This window comes from Augochlora pura, chromosome 5 (assembly GCF_028453695.1).
Source record: "Augochlora pura isolate Apur16 chromosome 5, APUR_v2.2.1, whole genome shotgun sequence".
Taxonomy (NCBI): domain Eukaryota; kingdom Metazoa; phylum Arthropoda; class Insecta; order Hymenoptera; family Halictidae; genus Augochlora; species Augochlora pura.
The window spans coordinates 8,546,174-8,568,913 of NC_135776.1; the positions used below are offsets into that span (position 1 = coordinate 8,546,174).

A 22,740-nucleotide genomic window follows, 5' to 3' on the forward strand; every position below is an offset into this window, starting at 1 on the left:
TCAAAAATAATACTCATAAATCGCCATCAAGCTGGTAACAGGACATAAGTTACGATTATATTAAATTATTATAATAATACAATGAATATAAAGTGCATGCAATATTTATTGTTTTTTTTTTATTTTTAAGAATTTATAGAATTTTCTGGTATAAAATCTAACATATCTGGAAAACTTGAATATTAAATATTTCTTAACCTTTTATTTTAAATACTTTTTAACCTTTTATGTTAAATATTTTTAAAACTTTCATTAACGTTAAAAAATATTCAATATAAAAGGTCCACTGTAGGAGAATTAAAGAAACTATTTTAATTGGAAACTGTTCAAATACTTTCGTTGCTCGCTGTATGTAACCAACGTGACAGTCAAGGTACCAATTATATTTATGCATCACTATCCACGAACGTGTATTATCAAAAGCACGCTATCGCACGTTGCTGGCAAGGTTAAGATATTTTGCAGTGATCAATACCGATGGAAACTGATTCATAAATGCAAACACGATAAGGATATACCTTCATGACCGGTGCAACTGGCACTCTAGTAATCACTAGACTGCAGATTTTACACATTTATTAAAAAAATCATTAAATCAAATAAAATAAGAACATTTAAGAAATTTATGTATAGTGTTGCATTATTTTTAATTCAGTAAAGTAATTAAAAAATGAAACAAATGCGTACGTAATTCCTGGATCTTGCAGATCAGATTTTGTATACAAATTCGCAGTCTGTTTATTACAAAAATAAATAGAAAATTATTTTATTATTATTACAAAAATAAAACAATCTCAAAACGTTGCTACGTTATGTTTAGCTTAATAAAATGATTGAAAGAAGACATTTTTATTAAGTTCTAGCACCTTGTGGATGCAGAATATTTTAACTTCCAAGAAAAATCCCCACATTAGTTATGATTAACGCGACCGTATGCAAATGTAAGTGACTGTCATCTAGGTAATTAATGTTGTAGCTCTTGCGTTTTAATATCTTTCGCAACAGCGTACATCGCGGCTACTTATCACTGATTATTCGCTGCAAAGAAATACTGTATTAATTTTTTCCGAAATGCAAGGAAAATAACACTTATTTTTTAATCCGTGTTCATATTCCATAAATTCTAATAAATTCTCATTTTGCTTATAATTATTTTTCTCATCTAACGTGTCTGACTTAAATGTACTCACTAATTTATTTATAAAATTTTAATTAAAAAGAAACAGTTATAGGGTTAACAGATATAAAATATTATTTATTTATTTAATGAATGAACGTGCATATTTAAATAATTGTATATGTAGAAAAACAAATATTATTATTATTTGTATTGTGTCAAGGCTTTATAATTATTAAAAAATGTCTAAAAGAAACTTAAACCCATTAGAAATAAATTAAAGTTCGTGAAAAAATTATATAAAATTACTAAAAACTATTAAAAACTCTAATAAAGTATTAAAAATCATTACAAACTATTGCAGAGTATTAAAAACCATGAAAAACTACTGCAAAGTAATTAAATTCGTAAAAGAAAGTATTAATATACTTCGAATATTAAAATACAGAAAATTCAAAAGCACTGTCGATGCAAAGCACTTTTTCTCCACCAGTTTTTTATAAAATGAATAAAAATGAAAATTTGCATAAGAACCTGCGGTTTAATTATTCCTAAATGCGGATCTCTATGCAAATTCATATTTCCATGAATTCTTTTATAACAATCTCTAGAAAGAAAATAATTCGTTAATAATAATTGATTAAGAAAATAATTAATTTTTGTTAATTTGCACGTTTACTTGCACTTTAAAAACTTGCATTCGCTATAAATGCATAAAGTACTGTAGTCTAATTAATGGTTATTAAATAATAGCAGTAAAGTCAACGAAACCAACTTAAAAATTACACTTTCAAGAATATAATAAATTTAATACTAATAATATTTAAGTAATATTTCTAAATTTATTAAAACTCAAAATGATTAAATATCTGAATTTTGAAATAAGTGACCACCCGTTATATGCTCTTGCCCTTTTTACAGAAATGCTTTAGTGAAAACCTCTCTGCGAAAACCGGATAAGTTCGCTTTTCAATAAAATGAAGTTTATTCAAGTTTCGTATATTTTTATGCGTTATATAATGCAAGGATTAGGTTAAATCCAACGTATGGAAAAGCCATTGCAAAATACCTACAGTGTTGAAGAGTGTAATAATATCGTATAGAGTGTAAAGTAATATCTAATTATTTAAATTGTTGAACGAATATTTATCTACGATGATTATTCAATTGAATTATTGTTAGTCGAATATTTTATTCGAATAACAATTATTTATTATTGGTTATAATTTACTCCTGTGTAAATATAACACTTAATACGACAATAAACCAGAAATAAAGAAAAAGAAAATCTTGGCCAGATAAATAAAAAATTAAACATTCAAATGTTGACAGATATCTTCTTCGAGACGAACATCCGTCACCGTAGTTTTTCTCGGATTCAACAATGCAAAGTGTTCGCCGCGAACTGTCTTAGCGTTCAGCTAGAAGCGGAAACGGTGATTCCGCTAGGATAGATCGGACGTGGTACGGTTTGACCTAATGAAGGGATTTCATGCACCTAACGGTACATCGGAACCGATACTTGTGTTAATTGCTGCTTGCTACACTGTTTCTCTTCCAAACAATATACCGGTTCCTTGCAATGTACAGGGTGCAAAAGAAGTAAATGTCACGATTATGTCGGATCGATTCTACACTTCCTGATTCAATGGAAAACGATTTAACACATATTCATATTACAGAAAATAACTGATTCTTACTCTTTTAATTCTAAATAAATGAAATTCTAATTTTTACCAAACTGCATATATCTCTATAACAAGATGATATATTATATCAGACTATAGTATATTATGTCAAGATACATTATATCAAATTATAGTATACTATGTTAAGATATTATATTATATCTTAATATAATAGATAGATATACTACAAGAAGGAATATGATATTAAAATATATTACATCATGATATATTATATCAGAATATAGTATATTATGTCAAGATACATTATATCAAAATATAGTATACTATATTAAGATATATTATATCATAATATAGTAAATTATGATATATTATGTCATAATGTATTATATCACGTTATACTTGTGTCAATATAAATTAATCAAGATATATTACATCAAGATACAATATATCAAAATATAGTACATTTTGATGTATTATATCAAATTACAGTAATATGAATATGTATTAGTCAAAATATATTGCATCATAATGTATTAAAAAATAGTAAATTATAATATATTATGTCATGACATATTATATCAAGATAGCATCATTTTCGATTTCCTTCTCAAACATTTGTTCGTAGAATATAATATATTATTGAACATACCGAAGCATAACGTTTTAAAACGCACACCCTGTACATCTAGCATCTACCCGAAGGATGCAACGGTCCCTTGGGACGGAATAAGAAGAAAACGGAGAAGTTATGGATATCTGAAAATTCGTCATACGGACGGTACGTGAGTTCAGCATCAAAAGGTTGCTCATGATAGTTAAACTGACGTCTACGGTGGAGAGCGAGTGGCAGGATGAGAGTGGATGAAAGAGCAAACCTTATGAGCACCGATGAGTCATTCATCGTCACGTACAACGAGCATTGAGCGCAGGTGGCTTTCCAAGCCTTCTTCCGCGAGCTGGTTCCTCCACGAGCAGCTGTATTTTTAAACAACAATCCCTGCGTCGTTAAACATTTCTGTACACAGTAAGACGTTAATTGCAATACCGATACTGCACTGGTAACGATCGAGGTTCTGTTGAGTCAAATGTACCTAAACGAACTCCGTTCTAACTTTCAATGCATAATATTGCAAGTATTTAATTTACAGGTATATAGTTAAACATTAGTGCAACTTCACTTTGTATACTTCACTTCGAATCAATTTAATTCATCGACGCTTTTAAATTCATTCGATCTTCACATTGTTGTCATCTTTGTTTTAATTTTTTATACTCAGTTTCCATTTCACTTTCCTTACTATTTTATTGAAATTAAGATATTATTAATATTTATTAGTAGTGATATCAATTATAATATAGATTTAAATTGCAGTGGCTCTTTAATAGAATTTTGAATACAGATTTTAATTTTTAAGGGAACTGCAAATATAAATTTGAATTTATAATATTATTTGAATATTACACAGTTTGCTGTTTGATTTATATTTCCTGCAATTGACGAAGACTATTTTTATTTTTGCATAAAAGGTCCGCAGTCTACAGGTTCAATAAATAAGCGAACTCACTGGAATATTAGAATTCGATCATTTTCGTTTTCCCTGGTACCATCTTACCCTCATTTCAATTTTCCCTCGTTATTTTCTGTTTCACCATTTCACGCCCTATTTCAATATTTCCTTATTCCAGAGCCGCGGCCGTCTCGCGCCCTTTTACTTTTTCACTTCTCTCGTCTCTCTTTCCCTCGGTAGTTCAATTTCCCAACAGCTCCTCTCAGCAGCTTCCCATTGAACTTCCTGTTTCACTTTCTTCAGATTTCTCTGCCCGTTTTTCGCAATCTTCATCTCTGATTTCGCGTCTTAAACGTTTCATTTATATGTTTCCTATGAGCATACTTCTGGCGCTTAACCGCGTTACCGTCACAAAATCACGTCGATAGACACATAGAAAATGTCGTTCTCTCAAATGGAGCTTTAATCGCACGTTATTCCTACCAAACATTAATTTAATCTACTTAATATCACGCCTGGCAATTAGATCTTTCAACGTTTTATTCGAGCTGTACGTAATAATCACGCTGTATATTATAATTATACTGTACACGGTCTATGGCGATATGTAATCCGATTAATGATTCATAATTATAACACGTTGGTTATTATAACTAATTTATAGTGATCTATGTAGCAGTATCATTTATAATAACTAACGGGTTATAATTATTAATCATAAGTCAGATTTATTTTTGTCTAATTTCGAGTGCATATTTTTATACTGGTAGTGCAGCAAGAATTAACACTTTTTATAGGAAATACTTTTTTTATAGAAAATTCTTTTTTATGGAAAATACATCTTAATTGAAAATGTTTTTCATAGTTAATATTCTATTTTAACGAAAATTTTGAACTGCTTAAACTAAAGTATAAAAAATATATGATTCCGTTTTAAAACGAACTTTAAATTTTACTTGAAAAATTGATTTATATATTGTTCGAACAAAATTTGATTGGAAAAATTAATTCGAAATGTAATTCGAATAAAATTGTATATGAAAGTTTAATTCGATATGTTGTTCAAATAAAATTGTATTCGAAAGATCAATTCGAGATTTTATTCGAAAGATCAATTCGAGATTTTATTCGAAAGATCAATTCGAGATTTTATTCGAAAGATCAATTCGAGATTTTATTCGAAAGATCAATTCGAGATTTTATTCGAATAAAATTGTATTCGAAAAATTAATTCAAAAAATTGATTCGACGTGTTGTCTGAGTAAACATTTTGTTCAGAAAATTGATTGGAAGTGTTGTCTAAGTAAAAATTTTAAACGGAAAATTTATTCGAAGAAATGATTCGTAGTGGTGTCTAAATGACAATTTTATTCGAAAAATTCATTCGAAATGATACTCGAATAATCTTTTGTTCGAGAAATAGCGAACTGCGAATGATATAATGAAACACGTATTCTGTTCCCAAAGTACACCTCGGACGATATAACCTGAACAAAGTGTGTCGGAACACGGAATATCACGCGAGAGTAATAGAGTAATTGTATATGATTGATGGTGTACAATGTGTGCGTGCTTCCTTGGACAATGAAAATAACAAGGAGAGAGCGATAAAAGAGAAAGTTACATGCGATCGTACAGATAGTTCGATTTCATTGAAATTGCTAGAATTCTTTTGAAAAATTAATACGGCACACTTTAGTTTCTTCCATTTCAGCAATATTAGGTCATCCATTTGGGGTTTCTATCAGGGACGCGGTAAAAATTTTTGCCATTTTCAATATGAAAAATTAAGGAAGATTTATTTGAATTATACAGAGTGAGTCATTTAACCCACTCACCTTAATTGTCTTTGTAAACTACGTGCTGTAGAAAAGAATGTTTCGAACAAAAGATGTTTAGCGTAAAGAGGAGAATATTTATTTTTTTAATAAAAAATTTGTATTAATATTCTTATTTCAATTTTATTTTATTAAAATTGATTCTAATGTAAAAGTTAATATTTCTAAATGTAGTGTACAAACAACCTGGAGAATACTTTTTGATACATTTTTCAGAAATGTGTATTAATATTAAATAATATTAAGTAAATAATATTAAGTAAATAATATTAAGTAAATAATATTAAATATAATACATACGTAAATATTCCAGTATAATAAATCAATATCATAATATTAATTTTACCATACATATAAAAATTATAAAAATGTATTGCTAATTTTGTAAAATTATTTACTCTCTTTAACTATGGTCTACTACTGATCTCAATTTATAAATACGATATTGTAACAAATATCCCCCTTGTTATTACTATTGTCTTATAAATGTAACTTTGTGTAACGTGGTGATGCAACTGCCTATAGAACAAATGGGCAAAAGTTGCGAAACCAAAGGGACATTACAATTTATTTACAATATTGAAAACTATGTTCATAATGTAGATCTAAGTAATGAAACAGAGAAATACATTTAACAGTTATTCGAATATTTTAATTCACAGTTTCTCCACCGAAGTTCTGAAATTTCTAGAATTATTAAACAGGTTTGTCTTCGCCGTTCTGCTCCATTTACTATCTTCTGCGACAAATTCTTAGCTTATCGGCGTGCATCATTTATGTGTGCCACTGTCGCCACGATGATAAACCGTTCTCGATAATCGCAAGCTTTATCGAAGAAAACTCGAGTTTTATAGTCTCGAGTCTATCACCGAGTAATGGACCCGATTCCTGTGCCTTTAGTTTATTTTCGTACATAATTAATATTAAATTTATCGAATAAGATATCTGGAACTTTTTTATTCGAGTTCAATTAGTTTATCTATTATTTTTTTGTTAAACTTTTAGATACGGAAAATCTTGAGAGAAACCACTAAAATTATTGCAATTTTTATATATGAAATTATCGCGTAAAATTTAGTGTATATTTCATGAAAAAGCTTAACACTATTTTATATGTAACATTTTGTACATTTTATACGTAACCATAAGATTATTTCAGTGACTACAATATTTTTATTTCAATTTTGCTATTTTTATTATATCTGTTTATATTTTATTATTTATTATATATACTTATTTATATTATGTAGGATCAGATAAAAAAGTGAAAAAACGATAATTTTTTACACTATTTTTATTCCAAATAATAGTAAAATTTTAAAAAATTCAAGTCAAAGAGTTATATTGTTACAAAAGTACCTGTCTATATATTTAAATTAAGAATTTTCAGAGTTAAAATGTTGAAAGCACTAGATGCAATGATCATTTGAGTCGTAAATATTGATAAGATCGCAGCGACTTGATAAATATAACATGCAATTATTATCTTGTCAAAAAGTTTGTCCAGAGTTGTTACAGTTGTTTTTGGTAAGGAAAATTTCTAAAATCCGCCAACATGGCGCGGTAAGTAATTGACGTCTCTATCCCGGCGTCCGATTGTTTTGTTTATCAAAGGTACGTTTGTACACGCCGCGTAGTTAATCCAAATGAGATCGCTTTTGCTACAGATCCTCTGACGTGCACATGCCTCGTTGGACACAGGGGAGAATCTCAGAGAAGACGGTATTACATGGTTTGCATTGAAAATTAATCCTTTTCCAAATCTAACTCACCTTTTCGTAAATGAACTTCACCTCCTTGCAGAATAAATTATTCTATTCGTAGCTGTTCGTAATAAAATTCATATTTCATTGAAACCTTGAATAAAACTTAGTAAACGATTATTGATGATTTATAAAAATTCATTACATGTCATGAAGTTTGTATTGTTTTAAAAATAAGCATCTAAAATTATATTAAATTTAGAAATTAACAATATTTTGCAAATAATTATTGCAGATTAATGAAAACGAATTATTTGTAATGACATTCATATTATTTTATGAATAATTATCTGAAACGATATTGAACTTAAAGATTGAGAAAAATATGGCTAATCTTAATGTCTGAGACGTTTAATTTAATTAGTCTACATGTAAGGATTCATTGTCAATGCAAAACCTATAACACTGTCTTCTCACAGAATTTTTCAGCGTAAAAACTGTATCGGTAGTATTTAGCCGATGCGGCTAATCCGAAGATAATTTCCTGCAGTTAAAATTGCATCGTGATGGAAATTGCAACAGTTTTCCTCTTTACGCCAGTTGTAGCGTGCACTCGCAATCAGTCGATGCAAGATTGTCTGTAACAGAGCGCGTACAGGGTGTTCCAAAATTTTGGATTAATAATGGTTTGCGTATCCTAGAGGTGAAAGTAAGCAACGTATAATATGAATATATTATACTATACTATATTCTACTATACTATACCATACCATACCATACCATACCATACCATACTATACTATACTATACAATACCATAATATACTATACTACGCCATATTGTACTATATTGTACTCTACTATGCTATGCTATACTGAACCAATCTGTACTATACTATATTATACTGTACTGTACTGTACTGTACTGTACTGCACTGCACTGCACTGTACTATACTATATGTATATATCTATATATTCTATTTATTATCAAAATAAATATTATATAAACAAAAAGCTTGCAATTGGTTAAAATCGTAAATAAAGTATTAAAAGATCGTTTTCCACGAATTGCGAACGTGCCTGTACCAAAAGTTAGACAAACGAATTTTGCACGATAGCTTTTCCGGTCTCTAAAGCTAATGGAACGTTTCAAACAGAAACTAATGGTTTCCTCGACGACCGCATCAATTTCTCGAAACCAGGAGGCAGTTACATTTTGAGCGAATTAAATAACAGGGATCCGCTTTAGCCGGTTAGATTAGGCAAGTGCTTTATTGCGCTATAATGTGCGTTGTCGTGCACGCTAATGCGCCACGAGACCTTACGCAATACGAGAGCCCAGGACCTGTGGATTTGTTTCTGCCCAACTAACGGGTCCCTGGGCGCTACGCTCCAACGGAGTATGCATGCGAAACTTCCGTATTATGTTTACAAACGCGCTCGTTGGAAAGGAAGCCCTAATTTCACATCTGGTATCGCCACGTTTTACTCTTACGTGTCCTTTCCGAGAAGATGTCGGAAATGTAAGCCGAAACACTTCTCGGCTTTTGAAGTCTTTATTTTCTCGATTTGTATTTGCATTAATAATTTGCGTTGGGGATGGAAAATTGCGAATCTTAAATAGAAAGTTGCAAAATCTTTACGTATTTTATTGATCGTTTAGTTGTGTAATAACTGAAAACATTGTGCTGTTATTATTCTCTTTTATTGTATTATACGTTATATTTTGTATTTACAATGTAATTTATATTTTACGACGTATCGTAGATAACAATAAAATATACTTTTCGTTATCTTTCTTTTAATATTATTGTAATTATCGTTTAGGTTTTTAAATTGCTTGACTAATTTATGAAAGGGACGTTCATATTTTAATTGCCTTTGCAAATATTTATTATAATTTTTAACAGACACTTATTTTATGCTTATGAATTATTCAATCAGGAAGCTATTTTATTAGGGAACGAGCTTTGCGAACTATTCGAATGAATAATTATTCGAATAATTTTCCGAACTATTCAAATAAAAAATTATTCGAGTAAAGAATTATTCCAATAATGAATCATTCGAATAAAGAATTATCAGAATAAAGAATTATTCCAATAATGAATCTTTCGAATACAGAATTATCGGAATAATGAATCATTCGAATAAAGAATTATTCGAATAAAGAAATATTAGAATACAGAGTTTTCGAATAAAGAATTATCAGAATAAAGAATCATCCGAATAAAGAATTATTCGAATAAAGAATTATTCCAATAAAGAATCATTCGAATTAAGAATTATCAGAATAATGAATCATTCGAATAAAAAATTATCAGAATAAAGAATCATTCAAATAAAGAATTATCAGAATAATGAATCATTGGAATAAAGAATTATCGGAATAAACAAATAGAATAATGCATATCGCATAATTAATAATTTATAGAAAGTATTCGACTAAACAAAATTTAGTCGAACAGTTATTTCAGATAAATATATATTCGAAACAGTCTGAATAAAGTCCGAGTCCGCTTTTTACACCGACTGTGCATGGTCTACAATTATGGGCGTACAGTATGATTGAAAGGTGTCGAATAGTAACCTGAATAATAACCTTTGCAATCGTATTCGCACGCCGATCGCATGATAAAGTCATCGCGTGCCACCATATATCCCATCCATCCTTACCTTAATACTCATGCGAATGGAATGATGGGAAATGGTGCAATTGCATCCTGCAAGTGCATCGTTGTGTTTCCGGGAATAACATGGGAGCTCAGGCCTCCTCAAACTCGATTTCTTCTCGTCTCATGTTTTTTGCGATCTGAAACCAAAATGAACAAAGATTCTGAAGTTAACTAACCATTCGTGTGACAATCAAACAATTTAAATAAACAGTGGAAATTGATTTAAATATCAATATTCATAGACCATTTTATTATAATGCTATAAGGAATTCATTCTTATCAGTTAATTTCTTCAAGAATACTGTCCGGTATGTGTACGTTTAGTTTTTTTTTAAATTATAATTATTCTAAGTGTAAAGAAAATGAGTTGTTAACAATACTAATAAAACCTCATCGAATGAAATGAAATGGGTGATAAATAAAAAAGAAATTAAATAGATCGTTCTCTACTATAAAAATTCATTTCTGAAGAGGTTAAACGATCGCCTAAAGTAACAATATGGTAAAAGAAGTTAACTCTCGAGAGATCAACATCGTGTCATTAACTCATTGGTTCATTGGCTCGGCCTTCTCGTGTCAGCTGATCTTGCTTTTAATTTGTCATTGTTTTTTGTTAATAACTCGCAACCAAAGCTACGTATTGCATTTGCGCTAAGGAAAAAATTATTTCAAATCACCTCAGGAACCCCTCATTTCCCTGTTACGAGTGACTCTCGGGACACCCTATAGATCGATAACGTATAATATATAAAATACTATCGTTTACATCATGTTGCATCAATGCATTTTTCGTTGAACTTAATTTACTATTTTCAGTCAAGGTATTGTTCAAAATGCATTCGTTCGACTGATATTTAAATCTTGGCACTTCGAGCCATAGCAGTTATTTAACCTAATTTGTACGAATTTGTATGAATTATGAAACACCCTTGTATAGTTGTATTTAAATTTAAAAACAGCAAACATGACGTATAATAGCCAAGTCTAAGTACTTGCAAAAACAGAAAATCTAAAATTGTAAAAATATAGCCTGAAAGAAAATGATTAATGTACCATAAATAATATGATACCATATAACAATTAACAATGTCTTGTAACTTTTTATAAATATATTTTTACCTTGATAATGCTATATTAGAATTAAAAGATGAAAGTTAAGAGTTAAAATTCAAGAGTATGAATAAATTGTCGAAATTACTTAACATTTCTATTTTATTTTTTCGCCGAGTTATTGTTTAATTAACAAATGAAATTTGTTTCTAATTTCAAGTTTTGTAAAATGAAACTAAGAAGGATCCATGTAAAGATCCATAGCCTTATGACGTGAACGCTATTAACCTGAAATCGTAACGTTACGTTCGTGTTAACGTCTGTAAAATACAAGCCGTTTAAACGGCCAAAGTTCGCCTACTCGTTCTCCTCGGAATCGCATAAAATCCGCGGTCCGCTTTTTCACCGTTCCCGCAATGTATACGAATGCACATTTCAAGCGATTCAAACGATACGCAAGAGCAAATTCGAGTCACTTGCACTGTCTTGTCTGTGTCACGGAAAGCAGCGGTACAAAGATCAACGGCTCGTGACCACATGTTCCATTGTTGTTCGTGGCAGGGACAGAAGCTGCAATTGTTCGTAACATGGCATTTCGCCGGATACGGGATCCGGCTGTGCACATGCCCCGCGCACACAACTTTCCCGACGTCTTTTATCATCGGGGACGTCCGCAGACTTCGGCCGGATTAACGTTGATCTGAGCGGGATGATGGCCGATAAAGCGTATCAAAAGCACGCGGATCAACATTTATCTGCATAAATATGAATCATCTCGTCGAATCGATTACACCGACGTCCGTAAGGGTACAGTCGCTCGCGAAAATGTTCGAGCACCTTTCGACACTTTGATGCACGTGGGAATTGGAATTATTTATTAAGATTTGAAAATCAGTTTCTATGATAATCTGTTGTATTTTACAATTTTATTAAAATTTTCAAGACGTAAGAACATTAAACGTTTAATTGATGTTGTAGAACTTGGTTTTTTAATGTTTATTCAATTAAATAAAGCAGTTTAATTCTCAAAAATGTTTGAGACTTCTGGCGAGACTATCAAAGCGTAATTTATAACGTAATTTAAAACGTAATTATAAATTTAATCAATTTCTTTATAATTAAATATAAAATAAATTAATAACAAAATATAATATAATAAAATATAAAAATAAATGTATAACAGAATATAACATAGTATAAAATATAATATAATAGAATACAAAATAAATTTGTTTATATAGATCATTCTTTAAAAATTAGACGAAAATACATTACTTTACAAAAATTGCTATTTGTTAGAATGTTGCTACTTGGTAAAATTAAATTGAATAAATTTGGTTTTCTTAGCTTTTTATTTGATTTTAAAATGGAAAAAAATATATAAAACTTTCTTATTTCGAAATGATCTGTTATAATATAACTTATCGTTTATATAATGTAAATTATCTATTATAACTTTCTTTTAAATGGTTTGAGGAAACTGAGAAATAATTTGCTATGCGGTTACTTTCACATCGTTCTACAATTATCGTACTAGAAAATCAATAACAGTTTATAAATATTTGTTGATCATAATGAAAACCAGGGATTTATTTATAACTAACTACAACGGATTACGTTTTGCAACGTTATCTAATTAACGAGAACTTACCTGATTCGCTAAATCACGGCGCAATCGCCTAATTAACGGTATCAAACATGAGCATAATCCAATTCCGAAATGTTTATCGAAGCAGGGATAATCGTAATAACATATTAAAAATATATAAAATATAAAACATAATTATAAATACTTATATTACTCTTACAATTATATTAGTCCATTAGTATATAGAAAATAACGTTGAAATAATATATAACCTTGCAAATAAAACAGGCTTTGCATCTGTTTGCATTATAAAGTCATGATTTTGTAGATCATATTCACCTTTTTGCATATCAAATTAAATCTTTCGCAGTTATTATTCAACTTTCTACAAATTACATTCGCTCTTTTCTAAATTAAATTCTCTGATTTGTAATTTTTTCTAATAAAATTCGCATTAAAATTAATTACGATTATAATTTAATATGAATTATTCGTAGTATATTGATCATTATTTAAAAAATAATGAAAAGTATTTCTTTTAAAAATCTGAACGTCTCTATTATTCTAATAAATAAATGTATAAGTTCACATTAAATTGACAAAGTGAATAAAACATCAATATTGTATTGTAAAAATGTTAAAAAAAATAGGTTAACAAAACCTGAAAAAAGAACGGCAAATTTCGTCTACAAAAAAATGATTACGTTGTATAAAGGAATTAATTTATTAAGAATAATTTTACTGTAAAACCTGTATCGCAACCGGTAAACAACATTTAATTTCCGAGCGTCGCCATCGAATGAAAAATTCATCTCTACCATTCCGACGAACAACTGCACGATTAGCTAACGCTAAATACAGATTTAATCGACTGTCTCTGGAGTCACGTGCGATGGAACCGTCCTTAGCACGGCTGACGTTAGGCTTCGCAACGCGTCGAAATATAATCGAAACTATAGAATGAACAGGATCGGTCTATTACTGTCGTTACATGGATTCGTCGTGACGTAATAATGCACATCACGACGATAGAAAAAGCGATTATACGTGACTGCTAAATCGACTTTCTACCTTCCGATTTCTTATATAATCTGATCGACCCGTCTAGGAAGAAGAAAACCTCGCCAGACAAAAACAGTGCAAGAACTGCATCTTATTTTTACTTGTAGAATAAGTTTATAATATTCAGCGAGATGAAACGGGACACCCTGTGTATCTTACAATTAGGTTTTCGAATATTAACAAATGTTATTTAAGGTTATGAATCACAAGCAGAATCCAGTGTTAGCTGAAAGACGATTATTTATCTATTAGTACTTTAAACTAGATGATTTATTGAGTAAATGTGGGATTTATTTTATGAATATACAAGGTGTCCCGAAAGTCACTTGTAATTGTTAAATAAAGGATTCATAAGGCCATTTCAAGCAACTTTTTCCTTTAGAAAAATTTCCTCCGAGGCTTCGTTAACGAGTTATTAACGAAAAACAGTGACCAATGAGAAACGAGATCAGCTGATGCGAGGCGGCCGAATTTGCCTATCATTGGTCGGTGTTTTTCGTTAATAACTCGTAAACAAAGCCGTGGATTGCATTTTCGCTAAGGAACAAGTTGTTTCAAATGAGCTCAGGAATTAATTTTTCGTTTGCGAGTGACTTTTGGGACACCTTGTATGTATACAGGGTGAATCATTTAAATCGATTCAATCAAATATCGTCGAATCTGTTGACAATATTAAAAAATGTTTCAAACAATATTCGAATGGTTTTAAGAGATTCGTAATCTGATATTAATATTGTAAATTGTCGAGAATATATATGAAAATCAACTTTATTTTTTAAAATAGAATTATATATTCTTTATTATACCAATCGATTCGATTCGTCTTTCGCTTCATAAAAATAGTAAGGCATTCATTGCGAAAAATTAGTGATTTAGATATTGGACCGGACGATTTAACTTGCTCACCCTATACATATATGTTCGATATTACATATTATTATTTCTGGTTACGAAATTTTGAGTTTTTGAATTTTCAAATTATGAAATTATAAAGGTTTAAATATCGACGATTTGTCAAAAATCTGAAATGCTGTGTCCAAGTACTTTTTAACACTAAATATACCGAGGTTTAATAGTAATAAAATAATAACAGAATTAGTTCTATAATAATAATGGAATAATAATAGAATTAGTTCTATAGTAATAATAGAATAATAACAATTCTAGAATAGATACTAGAATAATAACAATAATAGAATAATAACAAGTAATAATAAAATAATAATAGAACTAGTTTTATTACAATAATAGAATAATGATAGAACTGACTGCTAAAATCACATTACTGGACTGTCAACACTTCACACAAACTAAAAATGTTCATCGATTACGCAAAACGAAAATTAGATAAAAACGTACTTCCTCTATTGATAACATTAATACGATGTAAATGACATGACAGTATTATACAATTCTCCTTCCGGTTTCGCTATTTTACATTTCATTTACGTATTTTTCCTAGGAATACATAAAATCTGCCGACTAATTGTCTAACCGTTGTCAATTAAATGAAATTGTTGAATGTTGTCGTTCAGGATAAATCGCGAGACGTATTTACTGTTAGAAGAAACTTGTACATCCTGCACAAAAATACAGGTAATTGCCAGTTTACCAGCAGTTGTTAGTATCGGGAAAAACCCGCGCGCAGATGTCATCAAACAGCATCGCCCGGAGATATCCTCTCCGCTAATTGCGGGTGGAAGTACTTAAGACACCAGGTGGACTGGATGCGTAATTCAACAAGAAACTGCATTGTTTTGACAATCTGCGCACGCCATAAATGCATCTAAATCTACAGTCTGGTAATGAGGTTCCACGCGTAATTTAATGTCTGAGTATATTAGCCGAATGCCTGCAGAATGTTCGCACGAAATTCCAAGTTGATAGAGCAGAGATGTTTCGTTCGAGGCGACAGTTGTCGCGTTGTGAAAACTAAAACAGGAAATTCTGTGCATGCGACAGAATTTTGTATTAAATGTACGAAAACCGTGGAACAAAGTTAGGAGAAATTAAAACTGCTGACAGAATCGACTTGTTAATTATTTGTAGAAGATAATTGATTTAGTTGATTTTCTCTTCTCCGATTTTGATGAGATTGAAATATGTTGCACAGTTTGATATTCTGAATAACTTTTTCTTTTGTAGAAAATATCGCTTCGTTTTAGTTTACGAAATATTTACGAATATTGCAAGTATAGGTTAGGTCTGGGTTTAGTTTCAGTTTCTACTGGGCTAAGTCTACTGTTTTTCGCAAATATTTCTGAAACAAGAGCAAGATTTTTGACAAAGAAAAATATTGTTCAAAATGAAAAACTATATATTAATTATTAACTATATTTAATTATAACTGCATATAATATATTAAAATTTAATAAAGATCGGAGAAGTCGCACCTTTTTCTCGACGTTCATTATAAAGAAAAGCAATTCTCATTTAAAAATTTTCAATAACAAAGGATTACTACGTTAACTTGTAAAAATATATCACTATTTATTTACTGTAAAGTTTTCACAAAATAAAATCTATTCGTTTCCTATTATTTATTTTATCATACGTGAAATTAAAAAATGACGAAATAATTCATTACTTAAAACTGTCAGTATTCCAAATGGATCGTTGCTATTTTTATCTCCCAATAAGATTATTGTAATAGTTATTCAAAATGAATTATTTTAAATAGTTGCCTTTATTTATCATTCCAAATAAAACCTTTTCAAAACAATAAAAATAATAAACATTCCAAATAAAACCTATACAAGATAATAAAAATAATAAATATTCCAAATAAAATCTTTTCAAAATAATAATAAAAATAATACAAAAGTATTGTTTTTATGCTTACTTCAAATTTTCTCCAGATCCGTCAAATTGTTATTTCTTATTTTCATTTAAAAATTACTTCAAACCCGCCAAATGGTTATTTCCTGCTTTTATTACAAATAACATTTGGACCCGATTCTCGTTGAACAAAGGTTGTGTTACGGAAATCGTACCAATGTATTTCTGACTTCTGTCCGCTAATTAGTTTTCATGCTGACTTGAAACGGGAGCGCAGCAGCAATTATTTACTTCCTTGACCGTGGTGGATGAAGCCTTTGTTTCAGGGTAAAGCGCGGTGAAACTTAATTAGAATCAACGACCAAGGTTTTCCTCGATCGCGACGAGGTTCGACAATGTATCCCATCGGCGGTGACCGATTCGAAACTACCTAGGTCTTGTGAGTCAGACAGTCTGAATACAGGATTAGAATAGTTCTCGACGTTGCCGTGTTTGGACTGACAATGAACGTGCCATAGACCAATACATCGACATTTAAGGAAGTATATACTCCGATTGTGGATATTTGAAAATATCGATATTTTTCTTTTTCATTTTCCTGAAGAATAAGTATAGGTTGAAAAATAAGTTTACAAAAGCTTGTGTTTGGATTCTTAAAATTAACATTATTATTAACTGAGCTGTCAAAAGATAACTTGCAAGATTTTAATATTTTATTATTCCCTAAGTTCGATCAGACATTTATAATTTATGAAATAGTAGTGTAATTTGAATTTTCTATTTCGTAAACGAGAAACTATATTTTCGGATTTTAATTGAACTGTGATTTCTTATATATCTTATTAGTATTACTATTTTGTCGTTAACATATTTATGAAAAGAAATGAAAGTTTAAGTTTATTCTATGTTTACGTTAATTTTAATCGTGGGATATTAATAACAGAAAACTTGAATCTTATTTTGCTGAAAAAGAAGCAAATGACATTAGTTTACTTCTTTTACTCAAATGATGTATTGTTTTATAATTAATAATATGCTTGATAACATATTAAATACATAATAAATACTACATATAATTACACATATATAATTGTATGTTATATTAGTAAGACTATTATTAATGTTCGTAACAATATATATATATATATATATATGATCATTTCCGTAACAGTTTTTGTAATAATATTCGTGATAATTTTTGTAATAATGTTCATGGTGATCATTTCTGTAATTATTCTTTCCCTAATACGTTAAAATCCGATGATTATTTTCCAAAACGTATTCGACTCGAATCGACTCGGCTCTCAGATGGATCAAAAGGTATGAAACAAAACATCGAGTATCCTAAGTCATTGTCTCGAGTCGTCTCGAGCAACATGATTACCTATCATTAGCCCCGGTGTAGTACTTTGCCAGTACTACCGACTGCGAGTCGACATTGCCAAATAAGGCTTCAAGACTCGCATGTGATTGGCAGACGTCGGAAACACTGAAATCTGAGAGACCACGGATGTGTTTAACGGAGACAACGTCTTATTGAATGGCCTGCCGAGATTTCAACGACACGCTAACGGAGCCATTTTTCAGCGCGAAAACATGTTTCCTTACATATACCTAACTGTTTTAGTTTATGTTCCTCGTAGATGCACATCGCCGTTTTAAAGACGCTAGAAAAACCAATATTCCACCAGTACTATCATTTTTATATCAACTATCAATAGTATAATTATTATAGTTGCTGATATGAATAGTATTAACAGTTTAATAATAGTAGAATTTTAAATTAATTATGTAAATTATTGTTATTTAATTTGAATTTAATTTATTATATATCATTCAACTCTGTTTTTATTCTGTTTCCTTGTTTCATTTCATCTATTTCATTTCATTTATTTTACTTTATTTTGTGATATGTGATGTAAAATTTCATAAACAACATCGTGTAATATATTAGATTTTTTATACGAAAATGTAACATTAGAGATGATTGCTTCAATAAAATTTTGTATTTACATTTCTTCTCTTTAAAAATATGATAGAGATAATCTGAGATTTGAGGTTATGTAGGCTTATTACGTTTTTCATAAACTTCACAAGAAATTTCGCGATGTAATTTCGCAATTGCAATCATTCTTCTGGCAACTTAAGAATTTCCGTTATTTTAATAAATAAATAATCAATTGAATTTATACAGAAATGATTAATATCATTCGATAATAACTGTTCACGTAATGTGTTATCTATTTGCTTATTTTACATAAAATATTTGAATAATCTAATAAAAATTATACAAACATTTTATCATCTGTGAGCGTTGTAAACAACTGCGATTGGTTTCGCATTTTTAATTTTAATGACGCTGAGATTATGAAAATAGAAAAAGGTCTAAGTAAATACAGTCGATAGAAAGCACCCTTTCTTAGGGTTCGGTAAAGTTTAGCATTAATACATAAAGATAATAATATATAGTTACTATAACAATATTATAATTATATTAATATACTTATAATTATATTTTAAAGTATAATATAAGTAGGTCGAGTCATAAATAATGCCACTTTCTTTTATCAGACCTTCATATCGTCTTCTTTATCTACTTATTTTGTTTCTTTATTTTATTTACTTTAAATACCTATCTATTTAATAAAAGCAAAAATTCATTCGTCTCGATTACTCAAAATATATAGATACGAATACAATCCACAAAACAAGTATAAGTATTTATAACCATACGATTACTAAAATTTAATAAAAGAAGCTAAAAGGAAAATAAAAAGTTAGAAAGAAGGAAGCATCATTCGATATACGTACAATAAATGGCGCAAAGTTGAAAGGATTGCACTCGTATAACGAAATTGCAGCGCAAGAATCTCATTCAAGAATCGTCTTCTTTCAGGCGACTCGGCGACGAGAGAAAAAAACTCTCGACAAAGCCATTTCCAAGTGGGATTGCGACTGCTATGAAGCAAGAAGAGGAGCCTCGTGCACCGCCTGAAAACACTTCTCGATTGTTCGACCGAAGGAGATCAATCCATTTTCCATTATCTTCGTTCTTTTCACCGGAGAACGATCTCCCGTGCAACCGATCAACTACGTGTTGTTTTTCAAACCATTATACCCTTTATCGCATCCTGATCGTTGTTCCAATACCGGATTTCACGGTGTCCTCTATATACGGACCGAAACGATGCTATTAAGATGTCTCCTATCTTTTAATTTATTTATTTATGAAGCTCGCGCCAATTGCCAGGTCGTTAGCGACCACACAGAAAACAAACATAAAAATATTACAACGCGTCACATAAGTTCGATAATATCGATTGGCATATACGGTGGCAAAGTTATATGTTATTATATTAATTTGTAACTTTTAAGAAGGTATGGTGTGAACAATACTTATTTTATATATTAATACGTATTCGTCCGATAATTGTTTGCACCGCAATTCACAAAATGTCGGCATTTTTTGATACTATCTGTAGAAATAATGTGGTTTATATAAAAACAACGTAATTTATTAAATATCATATATTTTTCAGTGATATTTTAGAAAATTATATGAAATAAATTTGTCCTTAAAAATTGAATATAAATTGAATAAATTCTGAATGATGATAACTTATATTGTTATATTGTTAATTTTTAACGAGTATAAAAAGGTTAAAGCGCCATTTATACAATCCATGAATATTTATTCTGTTCCATTGATAAAGTTAGTAACTGCATACAAAATTCAACTTAATGTTTAATTGCTATTATAAAGAAAGATATTTGATACTATATGTCAACATACTTAAAGAAAACTCGATCAAATGCAATAAATTATAGCTCGATCAATATAACAATACTGAATACAATATTACATAAAAAAAAGATAAAATTATTACTTTCAAGCAAAACAAGATTTATTTATATCGTATAATACAGTTCCAGAGCAAGTATAATTTTATTATAGTTATATATTTCATTTATATCAGTTCTTTCTTACAATATGCACGATTATGCTCTCGAATGCATTAATATAATTGCAACAATGTAATCTTGAACATTTAGCTGGATATCAGAGAGACAAAAGAATTTCATTATCATATTATCTGTTATTTTTTGTGGAACATAAACGATAGCGCCAATTGTCTTCTGAAACCAAATGACTTGCCGCAATCAACGCGTCGCTGTGTCGTTAACAGGTTCCGTGCCACGTGTACCAACCGGTTGGAACACGTTTACTTGTTTATTTGATACGTTAAAAAAGATGTTTTATAACAAGTTGATGACTCAGAATTAAGGTCGAAACACAGTTACAGGCACGGCTCTGGGTCCGGGCACGGTCCGTGCACATTGTTGGTGTGTCCAGTGTGTATAACTATAGATATATGCTATCGATCCGGTCCGGTACCGATCGATACCGTATATACACGGTGTACCTGAAAGGTATGCTCAAGCAGGCATCAGGTGATTTCTCATAATAGAAAGAACTAAAAAATGTGTAAAATAATTTTTTTTTGTTTACGACTTAGTTTTCGAGAAAATCGAGTTTGAAAATTCGCTTAGCATATATACGAAACGAAAATTAAGTTGTAAATAAAAAGAAAAGGATAATCTATATCAGTTTTAGGGGTTTTTATAAGGAGTCACTTGAAGCCCACTTGTACGGTTTAGGGACACCCAGTATAATATAGGTATACACTCGACGCACCAATAATGTGCACGGACCGTGCACCTGTAAGCAGAGTTGTGCAAAATTACAATTACTTACTCAAAGAATTACAATTACTTACTCAAAGAATTACAATTACTTACTCAAAGAATTATAATTACAAGGTACTATATATTGTATAGTACTTAAATTACTTTGAATGTAATTCGTAACTCGATGGGAGTACAGTTACGAAATACTATGTAATTCAGTTGCATTAATTACGAATTTCAATGCAATTGAATTACTTTAATTACGAACTGCAATGCAATTGAATTATATTACTTACAAATCACATTGTAATTAAATTACATTATTATATTAGAGTTATATTATATTAATGTAATTGAATTCTAATTATTTAAGAATTGGAATGCAATTAGATTACATTAATTACGAATAGCAATGCAATGGAATTCTATTTAATTACGAATTATAATGTAATTCCATTACGTTTAATTACGGATCACAATGTGAATAATAAATAAATGATGTGATTATTAATAATTACAATATCAATATTCGACCTGTTGCGTTGGATCAATAATATATAATAAACAATTAAATACTAATAAATAATAATTATAAACAGCGACCAATAACAGGCGAGATCAACTGGTTGAGCCAATGAATAGAATTTCACTTCGTCCGCTCATTGACTCAGTCGTATCGCACCAGCCGATCTCGCTTCTCATTGGTCACTGTTTTCCCTTAATAACTCGTAAACAAAAAGGCGGATTACATTTGCGCTAAGGAATAAGTTATTGCAAATGATCTCAGGAACCCCTAATATCCCGATTACGATAGACTTTTTCACAATAAATAATTGAATTAAGAAATTGATTCGACGATCTCCTACAAAAAAGTCTTCGTAATTTCAGCAATTCTCAAATACAAAATATGAAACCGATCATTCCGATCGTATTAATATATTTATCGTTAATAAAACTTCATCCAACTCATTTGTAACAGTTTAAACAGTTTCCAACAGAAGTTTCCTTTAAATATCGCCGGTCACGGTTTCACGTTACCCCTAAGTTTCGATCAATATTATTCGAAGCTGCGCTCTTTTACTT

The 22,740-nt window shown here is 30.0% G+C and overlaps 1 protein-coding gene across 4 annotated transcripts in view; it reads right to left on the minus strand.

Moving 5' to 3' along the window:
- The window catches only part of LOC144470354 (uncharacterized), a 168,150-nt gene that overhangs the window by 78,379 nt on the left and 67,031 nt on the right, over positions 1–22,740 (minus strand). For all 4 annotated transcript variants that reach the window (XM_078181380.1, XM_078181379.1, XM_078181378.1 and 1 more), the window contains one exon: positions 10,492–10,627. In XM_078181380.1, coding sequence (XP_078037506.1) covers positions 10,492–10,503 — 12 coding nt within the window. In that variant the 5' untranslated portion in view covers positions 10,504–10,627. The remainder of the gene's footprint in view (positions 1–10,491; positions 10,628–22,740) is intronic.